The following is a 13,971-nucleotide window of genomic DNA, read 5'->3' on the forward strand; positions in this document are numbered from 1 at the left end:
GCTGACATTTTGAGATTACCTTTTCAATGCAACAAAATTAAATCCGATGCTTTCTATGCAGTGTGTATATATGTATGTATGTATATAGGTTCATCCTAGGTTATCAATGTTTATTTTGGATAGCATTTTCTCTCACCATGAACGAAGTATGACATATCAAGTGCTATATATATGCGTATCATACCTTCTTATTTGACCGACTATCTATATGTCACAGGTCACCTTGATCAGAGCAGACTTGTAGCTACGCTATGATGACTAAAATAGCTGTATTAGCTTTGCAAAGCTAAGGAAAAACCTTAATCAATTTTTTTTTATGATACTTAACAATTTTATACCATATTCCTGTTGGAATATGCCACCTTTATTTCAATTAATTTTGAAAACAGTGAAGAATTTAGTAAAATAAGTTTGTCATTATTAAGACAGTGTTTGGAATGTAAATTAACCCGAAATTTTGATGGAAGGTTTTAATTTATATCACTTTAAAACTGGAAATGTGTATGATAGAACCATGGATGTTCTCGAGTGGGTTGGTGTTAAATGGGTTAAAGAGTAAAGGTGATACTATCAGAAAGATGATTTACTCAAATAAAACAAAAATATTTCCAAACCTCCAAGCAATCAATCAAAGAACAAAATGTCTTAATAAGAAGTTTCTTTTATCATCTTCCAATAACTTATGGTGCCATCTCAAAGTTAACTTTACACTAATACAAGTCAGTGAACCTTATCAAATATATTTAGCAAGTTTTACCAATTTTTTTTCCATTACAACTTTTCTGATAGCTTTTGAAATAATGGTTTCCTAGGGTTTTTTATTTATTTATGCTGTGATTCAGTTACTGAAAGTCATTCCACCCAATGATTTGATCTTGATTGATCTCTATGTCTTTGATTTATTTAATTAGTCTCATACAAAAACACATTATAAAGCTTCGTTCACAAATTTATCACTAAATTCAGATCGGTCCAATTTTCTGCAGCCAATTTCGCAATAAGCTGGTCCCACTGAATATTGTGATTTCAGTTGTAAATTAGAATGTTGTTTTGTTATATCTCAGTTGTGATGAATAATATATTCTCTTCTCAGTGTGTTTTCACTGAAAAGGAATTCAATGATAGTTGATTAGTTGAACAGTCAACTCAAAAATAAGTCTCTTTTTGACCATACTAGTTTGGATGTACTACAACTCTTGGTATGAGGAACTTTTTTTTTTCTCCAATAAAAGGATAAATCTTTTCTATATTATTACTAAATTTCTGAAGATTTGTGACTGGTTTGTAAGTTCATTTTGTGATCTTTTATTCTTAGTTCTTAGAAATATCAGGATAAATTTCTTCCTTTCCCATGGAACTTTTTATCTGGTTTATCTAAAACTGTTACTAATATTGTTCAACAGAAATTATGAACACTCAAAAAAATACAAATTAAATCTAGAATACTTAGAATTTGATTATCCTATTTTCCCCCAAAATAATATACAAAAATACTTGTATATTACATATATTTGTATATCAGCTGATAAAAAAATATAGCTGTATATTATTTGATATGCAGACACTAAAAAATGTTTTAATCATCCTCTCAAAATGATTAGTTTGTATGGTCATCAGCTTTTACTCATATTTTGATATATTGTAAAGACTTTATTGAAAACACAACCCTGTGACAGTTATTTGCTGTTATTTAATGTGAAGATATAGATTAAGAGGAGATATCAATGGTTGTTCCCAATATTTTGTTGGATAAGTTCTTATTTTCACATATTTCCTTTTTGCTTTGATAACTCTGAAAGAGGAGAGTACAGATTTATAATATGTTACTGGTTTCATGATAGTTCCCAAAAGAAGGAGTGGATACCTACAAGGAATCTACAACAGTTGCAGCATTTATCAAGTGTTGGGCTGAGTAGCAGAGGGGAATTTAAGCATTGCTTTTTCATAGTTTTTTATTAGCAACACTTAATAGAAAGAAAAGGGAATGAAATCACATTTTGTTGTTTGTATTTTTCTTTTAATGAGTGTATGTGTGTGTGTGTGTGTGTGTGCATGTATGTATGTATGTATATATGTATGTGTATATATATATATATATATATATATATATACACACACATACATGGGTGCCTATATATCTGCTGTGGGCGTTAGATAATCTTTTGTGTAAAGCACCTTTTCTTTCTGTTGTCATATATTTGTTAATTTTGTCAATGATTTTGAGTTGAGTTGCAATGACACTACATCCGTTTGCCTGCTTTGTCTTGCTAGAATATATTTCTTTTGATAATATGATTGAAACTAATGGACGAACATCACCACCACAGTTTGCAGGATGAGGTAAGAGTCAAAAGGGATTAAACAAATTATTCTTTTCTCTCCAAACGAGCTACTAACATCAGTTATTTAGATCTAAATTTGAAGATCCTACTCATTTAAAAATCATGGTTTTAGCATGATGTAAAAAAAAAAAAAAAGTAAGGAATTATAAAAAAAAAATAAGCGAAAAGCATATCATTCATTTGTTCTGTCTCTCGACAACAATTTCGACAATTTTTTTCTCTCAAGGTGATGTTTCTGAAAATTACTTTTGTAGTTGTTCATTCTCACCCACCACCACCACCACCATCCCAGGTTTTTTTGTTTTGGTTTTTAATTCACAATTCATTCATATTATTACCATATTTCTATATATGTATATATATATATATATCTTACTGTCATATATTGTTCATTTACCCTACTTAATGATTATATATGTGTTTGTATCAAATAGTGGTGTATTTTGATGTGATTTCTTATTACTTATGTTTACCAGCATGGAATGTTTCTTCTCTCCATCTCAACTCTTTTAAGTGTGCATCAATGACATGAAATTTCAATCTGTTGTTGGGTGGGAATGTCAATCGTTGTTCTTTTACTCATCTTAATATCATTATCATTTTGTTTCTTTGCTTCTAACAGAATTACATGAATGCATTACTTCGAATCATTAATAACTGTAACATTGTTGTTATTATTGTAATTAATATTTTTAATAACTTACTTTCTCATTGTTATTTCTCCTATTCTATAACTGTTCCTTTTTATTCTTTTCATACTTACATAATATTTTACTTTACATTTTTATATTTGTGTGAGAATTTTACTTTTTATATGCTTTCATATATCTGCAATTGCAGATGAAACATAATTACTACACATGTTGTTGATAAACCTGACTTTAGCTTAAATTATGTTTAGCATGCTGAATAAATACAAGCTCTGTGATGGATTTACATCCAGATACATTTCCTACATTTACATAATTCATCATTATGAACATTAAAGTCATAGTCTTGGCTTCAGTATAAAGTTTTTGTAAATATTTCTTGCAAAGTTATTATTTAGTGTAGTCACTAGAGAACTGCCTACAAATATATATTTGTTATCACAGACGCTCTGCTAGGACAACTTGGACAGTGGATATCTAAACCCCCAGAACGTGAGTGGTTCCCTTAAATTTTTTTTTTTTTTTAAACGCATCCCCAAATTCATTCTTCTGTCAGTCATAATCATTTTCCCCCCCTTTTTAGTACATCATATATATTAAGATGTGCATGCTATATATTTTGTATATTTCATCTAGATGACAGGCATGGTATTTTTATATTGAGCATGCTGCTTGCCTTATAAATTATCTAAAGGAATGTTTATTCACTTACAACAAAATACTTTCATATCCTACCTAGTTTTAAATAAATCTATTTAATATATATATCCTCTTACATAACAAATTGGAAACTTATAAACGTATTTTAAAAGATGTCTTAATTTGTAAAATAAAATCCTGGCTGGAAGGAATTGTAAACTTCGGAGCAAATTAAAGATTTCTTTTTGTTTTTGACCTCGAAGTTTCTCAAAGAATTGCTAATCACGTTAGTAAGATCTGAGTAATTATATTAGCCACGTTTATTGGAAAAGGAGACCTTTGAGCTGAGTGAAAACCTATATGTGAGTTTAACATGGATTACTTTTATTGTGAGTTATAGAAAATAGCAGAAAATAAGTTACAGAAGGTCGAAATAACCCTCCTTGTTAACTCAATCAACTGAGTTATTTAAAAAAATCAAAATACTTAAACAGAAAACTCTAATAATGAGATATAAGGAGAAAAGATTCCCTTTTGCTTTCATGAGAACCAGAAACATTGAAAGTTAATTAGTTTTAATCCCATCAAATAATCCTTGATTGATTTTTACAAAGTACAATTCTTGTTCTTATAAACTATAAAAAATCACAAACATTCCTTGAGGTAAGAAAAAGATGTTTTACATTCCTAAGATCAGTGCAATTTGATTTCCATTTCTACTGTATAAAATTGTTTCCACACATGTGCATGCTTTCATTGTAATGTTGATTGAACACTTGGATTTTAGGAAAGTGCAGGCATGACTATGTAGGTAAAAGAGTGCATTGGAAGGTTAGCCAAGCATGTGGTTTTTAAATAACAGAAAAGTGATATGCACACAAATCAGAGATTGTAATAGAGAATAAGAACTTTGGGTTTTTATTGGGTTTTCCCGTTAATACTGACCATGCTATTGAAACAAGAAGATCAGTTATGATTATAGAGCACAAAATGAAACAGACAGTGTAAGGTCATTGACTTTGCAATTCCCTATGACAACAGAGTAGATAAGAAAGAAATTGAAAAACTTGAGAAATATCAGGACCTAGTCAGAAAGATGAAGACTGTGTGAGACTTAAGATGACAATTATTCCTATTGGAATTGAGTCTTGCATTGTCAACCTGCAGAAAAGTGCAATCCTGTATTCTGCAAAAATTCTAAGAAAGATTCTTGTGATTTGAGGAGACTTGTCACCAAACTTCATAAGATCCCTGCTAAATAATATAGTATATAATAATAATGATAAAGCTATATTGTTTATTTATTAAATCATCGGTGGAGTAATCTTTTACAAGCAGTTAAGATTTTTTTTTTTAATATTTTATTGTTAATGTGAAGAGTATTAGCAGCATCCATAGCCTTTGGTAAGTTTTCTCAGACTAAGAATACAGCTTTTGTGGGAGAATGATTTGGGGAAGGTGTTTAGAGCAACATTTAGGGATTAAACTTCATAGGATGAGTGACGGAGAGACAGGTCTGTGGGGGGATCCAAAATAGCAGTAGAATGCAGCTTGTTAGTTCAGATGATCAGAAGCTGTTTAGGTATTCGGTATCAGTAGATAAAAATAAAGAGAAGAAAGCAACACATCTATGGTTGTGGTTGTCAAATGCTGATAAGGGAATATTTGCTGATCAACTAGATAACCATTTTTCGTATGCAAACCAGGATGTTTAGGTGTATAAACAAACACCAACTAATGTAGCTAAGTTTTGTACAGGGTCTGTAAGTGATCATCTTTTGAGATGAAACCTAGTTTAAGAGAAGCGGTTTTGGCAATGTTATGGATTTGAGCTTGATATGTATGATATTATCAGATTGTAATGCCTTGCATTTGTAGCAGCTATAAGGATTTTAGTTTGTGTCTTTTCAATGTGCAAAGCTCTTTCCTTTGTATGTAAAATAATTGAGTATTGATGTTGTTCCAGGAAACTAAGTTGTCATATCCATATTAATGAATGTTGTCAAGGCATCTGATCATAGAAGCAGTACAAGTTTTGCATGGTGTCCTCCAAATTGTATGTGGAAAAGTAGCATCACCTACATAGGCATGAATATGGTTAGAAATAATTGCACGTCTTTAGGGTATAATAAGTGTGTTGAAAACAACTAAAATTTGGGTTTACTACAGCTGATAGTGTGGCTGTGGAGAAAGTATTCTCAAATCATGCTGCAATGGAGCAGTTTAATTGGAAAATACTGATTCAAGAGATGAGAGGTGTATGGAGACTATAGTTTGGCAACTTATCTAAGATGTTCTCATGATAGAGTCAGTCAAAGAGACTACACATAATGGACTGAGTTTCTAATAGGCCTAGATCTAAGGAAATTATATTGGTGGTCAGAGAGAGAATCAAGATGAAGAATCTCAAACTTAAAATTATGGCAGTTTTCTTCTTAACATCTTTTGAGAATTTATGTGTGAAGGCAGTCTAAAAGGTTGCTAGTTTGGGGAATGAAACACACACTTGTGTTTCCATAGATTGAGGTGGTGGATCCTCAAAGATTTCTCTAGGTCAACATTTATTGGTGTCCAGAGGGATGCAGTTTTGAGAACACTTAGCAGGGGAGTGTTTAGAGCAAGTATGATAAGAGAAGGAGAGGCAGTTCTGTCAGGTGACCCATAGCAAAGAGAGAGAGAGAAACAGTGAAAAGTTTGGTGAAAACAAAAGCTAGATGTAAAAAGCATAGGGATGTTTCTTTGGATAAATCAGCGATTATAGAAGTTTTCCCATTTAGTTATCATGTGTACAGAGTAAATAGTGGAGATAGATGAAGTCAAGAAGCTGAGTTTAAGAAAAGTTATGCTGTGTCAATGTGGAGTTGAAAGCAAAGCAGGAAACAAATAGAATTATTTTATTAATAAGTGTTTTAGTCACAGAGCCATTCTTGGTTGGGAGATGATGAGTAGAAGTATTCTGCAAAGCTAATCTGTCTGATAACAGTTTTATAAGTGTTGCAGAGGTAGATAGATGTCTTGTAATTGGTGGCAGGTGGCTTTCTCCATGTGTTGTAAGCACAATCAGTGAACCAATCGATCTATGTGATTGATGTTGAGGGTCAATCACACTTAGGTGAATGGTATCAATGACCAGTTTAACTGTAGAAATGGGAAGAGATGAAATTCATTTGCTACCAAAAGTTGCCGACTTAGAACTGGCAGAGTTCCAACCAGGGCTGGAAGGCAGAAGTTCTGTGTTAAAATGGTTTTGTGGTGCTTTGATTAGACTGTGATCAGATGATTTTTATGAGGAAGGAAACAATGATCACTGTTCCAAATCAGTCAGTGTGGAAACAATGAATGTATCAAACCCAAAGGAGGTTCAATTCCCAAACTAAAAAAGATCTCTTATGTCTAGGAGAAATTTGAAAGATACTGTTTCTCTGATTAATATCATACAACAATGCCAATATACAGTCAAACATATACAATATAGTAATGAAAATACTCTGATAACCATTGTATCTCAGCTTAGAAATATTCCATCAATATAAATTGCATAATGTCATAAAATACTATAAATATTTTCTGGAAAGAAGCCAAAACTTATTATTTTACAACCAATTTTTACACCATTAATTCCAGAATTTATATGTATACCACACTTCACTGAAAAATTATCTTTTTATAAAGTGATTTTCTCGGTATATTAGTGACATAGAAAATGGCTCTGATAAAAAGTTTTTAAATGTAATTGATGGCTGAATAGATATAAATAAATTATAAAGTGTGTGTGAGAGAGAGAGAGGGAGGGAGAGAGTAATTTAAAAGAGAGTCATTAAAATATTTTTACATATAAAGAAGCTTAAGATTTAATACTTATCACATCTTATAGTAACATAATTTTGCAGTTGTCAGCAGATGAATCTCCATCATCATCATCCTCGTTTATGTGGAACAACCATCATCTTTATTGGCTTTGACTGAGTAGATCTGTATTGTGACATATTTGTACTCCTCCCACTCTAGTGTTATCTTAATAATGACACTAGCATGTTCATCATCATTTAACATACTTTTTTTCCATACTGGCATGGTTTCTACAGCTGGATGCCCTGCCTGATACCAATCACTTAACAGAGTGTACTGGGTGCTTTTTATGTGGCCCCCCCAACACTGGTGAGGTTGCCAAATACCCACATGATAAGACCCTCTCAGTTGAGCAGGGTATAAACTGGAGAAATAAGAAACTTACGATAGAGGGAGAGGAGCAGATGTCTTGCTGAAGATGTGAATACACAGCTTGTCCACCTGGAAAGTGAGTGGGGGGAAGATGTGGGTTCCAGGTACAACATGCAGGATACAGAATAGGATGGAAGAGTGGAAAAAGTAGATGTGTGAGATTAAATCCATGCATTATTAGATATATGACAAGTTTATCGAAAATCAATGGGATTCGCCATCAAGCTGAGAACCACAAATTACCAGACTGATAGAGTTGGCAGAATGTTTCATCACCGGCTATGTTTTGCATACAGAGATGGTCAAAGCAATTAAATCTGAATGGACCACTCTGCATAACTGTATGAGGGTACCATACAGTAGAATGGTTCATTGTGGTAACATTGCAAAGTTCATAGGTACTTTGTTAGGTTGCCTGACCAAATGCATCTTCTTTTTTGTGATTGTAATCCAAAAATGATTTGGGTCCCATTTGTCTCAACTATGTCGATAAGGATCATCACCATTGATGTACACCTGTAACCAGAAAAGGTCAAGTTTACATATGTGTACCCTATTGTCTCCACAACCTACACAGATATGTTAAAGTATTGTTTATAAGCTATTGATTGGATTGTCATCTAACTTCAACATCATAATGTCCTTTTATGTTAGCATAACAAGACTTACTATCATAGTCTTTTGTCATCTGTTTTGTGAGCCTCAGTGTTCTGGTGCCTAAACTCATAACGTCCTCCTTGATAGCATATGCCACCTTTCCACTCAACATTCACTGTTCATATACGTCACATATAGATGCCAGTGGGTCATGCTCATCTAATTTTTCTCCAGCCTCTGCAGACCATACATTTTTTGGCTGGTACCTCTTCATTATCATACAGCCTCACACTTCTTGTACATGCTTTCTATAGTCAACATCTTATTTTAGATTTCTTTATTTAATAACACACTGCAAAGTGGTTGGCATTGGGAAGGACATCCAGCCATATAATCCATGCCAAAGCAGACAGTAGAGCTTGGCGCAGTCTTCTGACTTGCCAGCTCCTGTCAAACTGTACAACCCATGCCAGCATGGGAAACAGACAATAAATTATCATGATGATGAATAACATCATTATTTTGACTTTCATGTAAAGCCATCATCAGTTGAGTAAACACAATATTATTTCAGTAACTCAACAAACTTTTTTTTAATCATATGAGTTATCTTGTACCTATTTATTGTAATCACCACCAAAATCTGTTAAACACTGAACTAACTGCAACATGTCCTGACCAATGTGTTCCATCCAACCAAACAGTAAAATAGAGAGTTTGGATTGTCTTCTGAAATGGCATAATCAGCAATAAGTGATTTTAAAAATTATCTTCCTCATTGCCGACAATAAACACTACCCCTGGTCTTTGCTTCTCCCTCTGCAAATATATATCCTGCAGTTAGTTGTTCAAGGGAAACATAACCACACTGTAGATCAGTGACCCAGCTCTTTTCTTCAGATTAAGCTAATCAAAAGAAAAATTAATATTGTTCATGGAGATGTTTCTCATTCTATTGAAATTAGTAATACTTAATTAGATGAAGTCGGGTTGACAACAATATAGGAGATTCAACCTTTTTAGGAATTAGTATCACTCTCATGGTTAGTGCTCTGAGTCTTAAAGAAGTCCTGCAAACACATACACAAGAATGATAGATGTACAATTAATAAACTCCAAAATCAAAAGCTGATTTTCAAGGCAGTTAACTAAAACTAAATTGTCGTATTTGATAGCATAAAAGATACGTGTGTATATTAGATGCACCCCAGTTTCAGCAGTACATATTGAGGGAGAAAAGTTTTCAGTCCATTAATGCATGTAATATAGGCCCAACTTCACATGTAGGACCCAGGGTGATATTTTTGGAGACAATTTTAGAGGGGAAATAAGGCATGGCCTATGACATCAGATATGATACTCAGATTTTAAATGTAAAAGTATTAACACTTAAACAGCTGGTATCATCAACTGATGTTTCAAAAATTTTACACGGATACATCCTTCATCAATTGACACTTGAGTGCCTACTTCATCAAATTCACTTAAGTGTAAGTGGCCCTTATTGATGGGAGAAATCAAGTCACAAGTGGAAGATTTATACTATGTTGAAGTTTTTTTTTTCTGACTTTCCTTCATCATCATGATGATGATTATGATGCTCTAGATAGTATAGAAGAAATGATGTTTCATCTAGCTCTGGATGAGAAAAGTGCACCAATTTTTCTCTGACAAAAATGTGGAAATCTCAAATAAATTTATGCATATGCTGGATATGCAAAGGAAAGTGAATATTTTACAGCACTTTTCAATAATGAAATTGTAAATTTTCATAGTTTTTTAAAAAGGAAATTCATCATCATCATCGTTTAACATCCACCTTTCATGTTGGCATGGGTTAGCTGATTTGTCAGGAGCCTGCACCAGACTTCTGTGTCTGTTTTGGCAGGGTTTTTTATGGTTGGATGCCCTTCCTGACATTAACCACCCAGCAGAGTGGACTAAATAAGTTTTAAAAAAGATATTTTTTGTTTTTTGCCATATGCATTCATGCAGCCCTTTCCTGCTATTTAAGGATTAAGGGAAGCAGGATCGTATTTGATAATAATGTGAAGACTAAGTCTCTAAGCATATTCAGGGTTTTGAGGACTCAAAGAATATTTTAATAGAAACAAAATTATCTCAATTTTCTTAATTTATTTTTTTCTCTCTCTTATTTTCAGATATTTTGCATGTTTACTCTGAAATCTATATTGGCTTGTTTTCCAATCCAAGATTTTTGTCTCTCATCATTTGTCTGCATTTTAATTTCATACATTATTTACAATAATAATTGTTGTTATATACAAAGAAATAGTTTGTTGTGTGTTTGATGTGATCTTTAAAAAAAGAAATGTATTTTTTTTTTAATTCTTTAATCTTTAGTCTTCAAAAGGTCTAATGTGTTCTATGTTTAATTCAACGTAGGTATCATATTTTCTCCATAACCTATACAGATATGTTAGCATATTAATCCAATGCTGATTGAAACATCATTCATAAACATTTTAATATCTGTTCTTTTATGTTAATGTGAATCTGCATTGTAGCACATTTCCAATCACCATAGTGCTTTGTCATCTCTTTTGTGAAGTTCAGTGTTCACAACTTCCATTCTCATCAGTTTTTACCGTGACAGGACATACAGCCTTTGTACTCAGCATGCACTGTCCGTATACATCACATATAGAAACCGGTGCAGTTGTTTTTCTCATGCACTTCAGTTAATGTCTTTAATGCTCTGCTCTTCTTACAGTTCACTTGTTCTCTGCCTTTCAAGCAAACATTATCTATCCAATGGTTCATGCACATTTCATTAACATGCAGCATCATACATATTCTGAATTTCTGTTGCATTATACAATATTCCTGTTAACAACAGAGGTGATCCCAACATTTCTTAAGGTTCTTTCCACATGTCTTTTGCTACAGTCACCTCCACTCCACTACCACTTTGATTACCTTGGTAACAAAATCTACCAGCTAATCTAGTGTACCATGATGTACCATCTGAACAATTCTTGAACTTGGTTTCATGTCTCTACTGCTCACTATTCCAATACATTTAGTACATCCAAATTCTTGATTTTGGCAGTCTACCAGTGAGTCCACTGCTGCTGATGTGTAACCATCACTTGCACTGAACACACACTATCAAGTCTCTACTTCTACTCTATATATGGAACTGGAACTTTCTTCATTCTGTTAGCAGTTACAGTTCTGGTTTTGACCATGCTAATTTTTAGGTCTTTTAATTCTAGTTCATGTTTCAAGGTTTGGAACTAATGTAACTCTTCCACATATTCTCCCATGAGAATGAGGTCTTCCAAGGACCACCAGTTCTTGACTGTTTTGTTATAGCCTTAAAAACTGTAGTGAGGAGGAGGAGGAGGAAGCCGAAAACAAAGTCATGACAAGCACCTTCTGTCCTAAGGCCTTCAACTCTTGATGGATTCTATGGGTGCTAGCATGATACAGTGATGTATCTAAGGCATTTTTAAACCTAGTGGAATTCATTCCTATCTAGGTTTGACCATAGCCAATTTCTTCTAGAAAGTGGGGGGAGGGCACAAACAAAAAGGGAGGAGAACCGATCGCCAGTAAAAGATTGATACTTTATTTATTGACCCTCAATGAATGAAAGGCAAAGTTGATCTCAGTGGTATTTGAACTCAGAGTGAAGAGAGTCAGAATGACAATTCACCTGAAAATTTACCACCTGGTCAACAGCTACATGTATACTAAATTGTTCACTGCACTTGTTTTTGGCATTCGACTTAGCCCCATCTTAAATTAACTAGCCTTGTGTCGAAATTTTATACCATTATTCAATGATGAAGTAAGGAATATCAGTATCTCACCTATGGAATCCCTATTTGCATATAATTATAGAAAAGTCTGGGTTATTAAGTTCACTTCTCAACCATGTGGTTTTAAGTTCAACTCTACTGTGCAGAAGCTTACTGTAGGTATATATATCATCATCATTGTTTAACATCCACTTTCCATGCTGGCATAGGTTGAACGGTTTGACTGAGGACTGGCAAGCCAGGAGGCTGCGCCAGGCTCCAATTTGATCTGGCAAGGTTTCAACAGCTGGATGCCCTTCCTAACACCAACCACTCCGAGAGTGTAGTGGGTGCTTTTTATGTGCCACCAACACGGGGTGTTTCATATGAAAATACTTTATAGTATTTTCTCTTCCTTTGTTTTACAGATACTCCTTAGATACTCTCTTTCAATCACAAATACAATGAACCATTGGAAGCTAGTAATCAACAATGTTGATTTTAATAATTGGTCACCAGAGAAAAAAAAAAAACATCGGAGAATAAGTATCATCGATATGATTTAGATTTGAGGATATCAGTGCTAAATTTTTAAGTATTTGATGGACATTATCAAATTAGATTATCTATATTATGATTATATCAATGGAGAAAATATTTATATATGCTTTTTTAAATTTAAAAAAAATAAGACTAAAAGCTTTAAACATTGAAATTCTTTCTACTTTGTGTTTTTTTTGGGGGTTTTTTTCGGTCTTTATAAATATTTACAGTAAATTAATTGAAGTTTCTGTTTGTGACTCTGTTTATTTTCCAATTTCCACTTTAGCGACACCAAAATCCACAATTAGCCCCCATGCGTCGAAAGCAGTAAAACCGTTGAGAACTCTCCAAGAAGAGCAACAGCAACGAGAACGGAAGCCTCTTCTACAGCAGGACACCGAAGAGGTAAACATTTTCAACCTCCCTCAATTGCTTTTATGAAATCTTTGTTAAAAACACATCTTAAGATCTTCTCTGTACAGTGGAGAACAATTTTCAATTATTTTATTATAATGTTGAAATTTTGATTGATATTTTATTCGTGTTATAGCATTAGTCTTCTAAATTCACTATTCTGAAGGAGTTATATGAAATAACTTATAGAAAAACGAAACAAAAAAAATCATTACAACTTCTTTGAATGGTTAAGCTTTGTTAGCATTCCAATCATGGTCATCTTCAAGTACTTCAGTCTTTCTGCCTGAATATTTAACATAAGACATGTAAACACATTATATATCATTTTTAAGAAAAGCAGCCTCTGTAACCATACCAACTGCTGGCCTCTTGCTCTCAACTCTAACACTTCCAAGTTAATAGTAACACTTGTTAACGCTTATATTACCATATTTTTGTTGAAATGCACTGATTTTGTTTCAATTAATTTTGAAAATAATGAAGCATTTAGTAAAATTACTTTGTCATTATTAATCTAGTGTTTGAAACATAAATTAACATGAAATTCTGGTGAAAGTTTTAATTCAGCTCACTTAAAAAAAAGAAATTTGTGTCATAGAACAAGGGGTCAATTTTAGATGGGTTGGTATCAAAAGAGTTAACAAACCAGCTACTATTGTTGTTTAGTCCCCAAATCAACTCTGATCAAGCAGACCCTTGATCAAAGTATTGCAGCCATGATTATCCCATCTTATATTCAAACAAAGCATACAGGACTGAATTCACCAGTTGTCCTTCCTTTTTAAAATGGTAAGA

General features: G+C 33.1%; 1 protein-coding gene across 50 annotated transcripts in view; it reads left to right on the plus strand.

Annotated features, from left to right (window-relative positions):
• The window catches only part of LOC106881370 (kinesin-like protein KIF13A), a 692,738-nt gene that overhangs the window by 666,274 nt on the left and 12,493 nt on the right, over window positions 1–13,971 (plus strand). For 40 of the 50 annotated variants that reach the window (XM_089350407.1, XM_089350417.1, XM_089350419.1 and 37 more), the window contains 2 exons: window positions 3,437–3,484; window positions 13,046–13,164. In XM_089350407.1, coding sequence (XP_089206533.1) covers window positions 3,437–3,484; window positions 13,046–13,164 — 167 coding nt within the window. The remainder of the gene's footprint in view (window positions 1–3,436; window positions 3,485–13,045; window positions 13,165–13,971) is intronic. The other 10 variants (XM_089350411.1, XM_089350432.1, XM_089350429.1 and 7 more) reach the window with 1 other exon arrangement.

Source organism: Octopus bimaculoides, chromosome 4 (assembly GCF_046866305.1).
Source record: "Octopus bimaculoides isolate indiv1 chromosome 4, ASM4686630v1, whole genome shotgun sequence".
In the NCBI taxonomy this organism is placed as follows: Eukaryota; Metazoa; Mollusca; class Cephalopoda; order Octopoda; family Octopodidae; genus Octopus; species Octopus bimaculoides.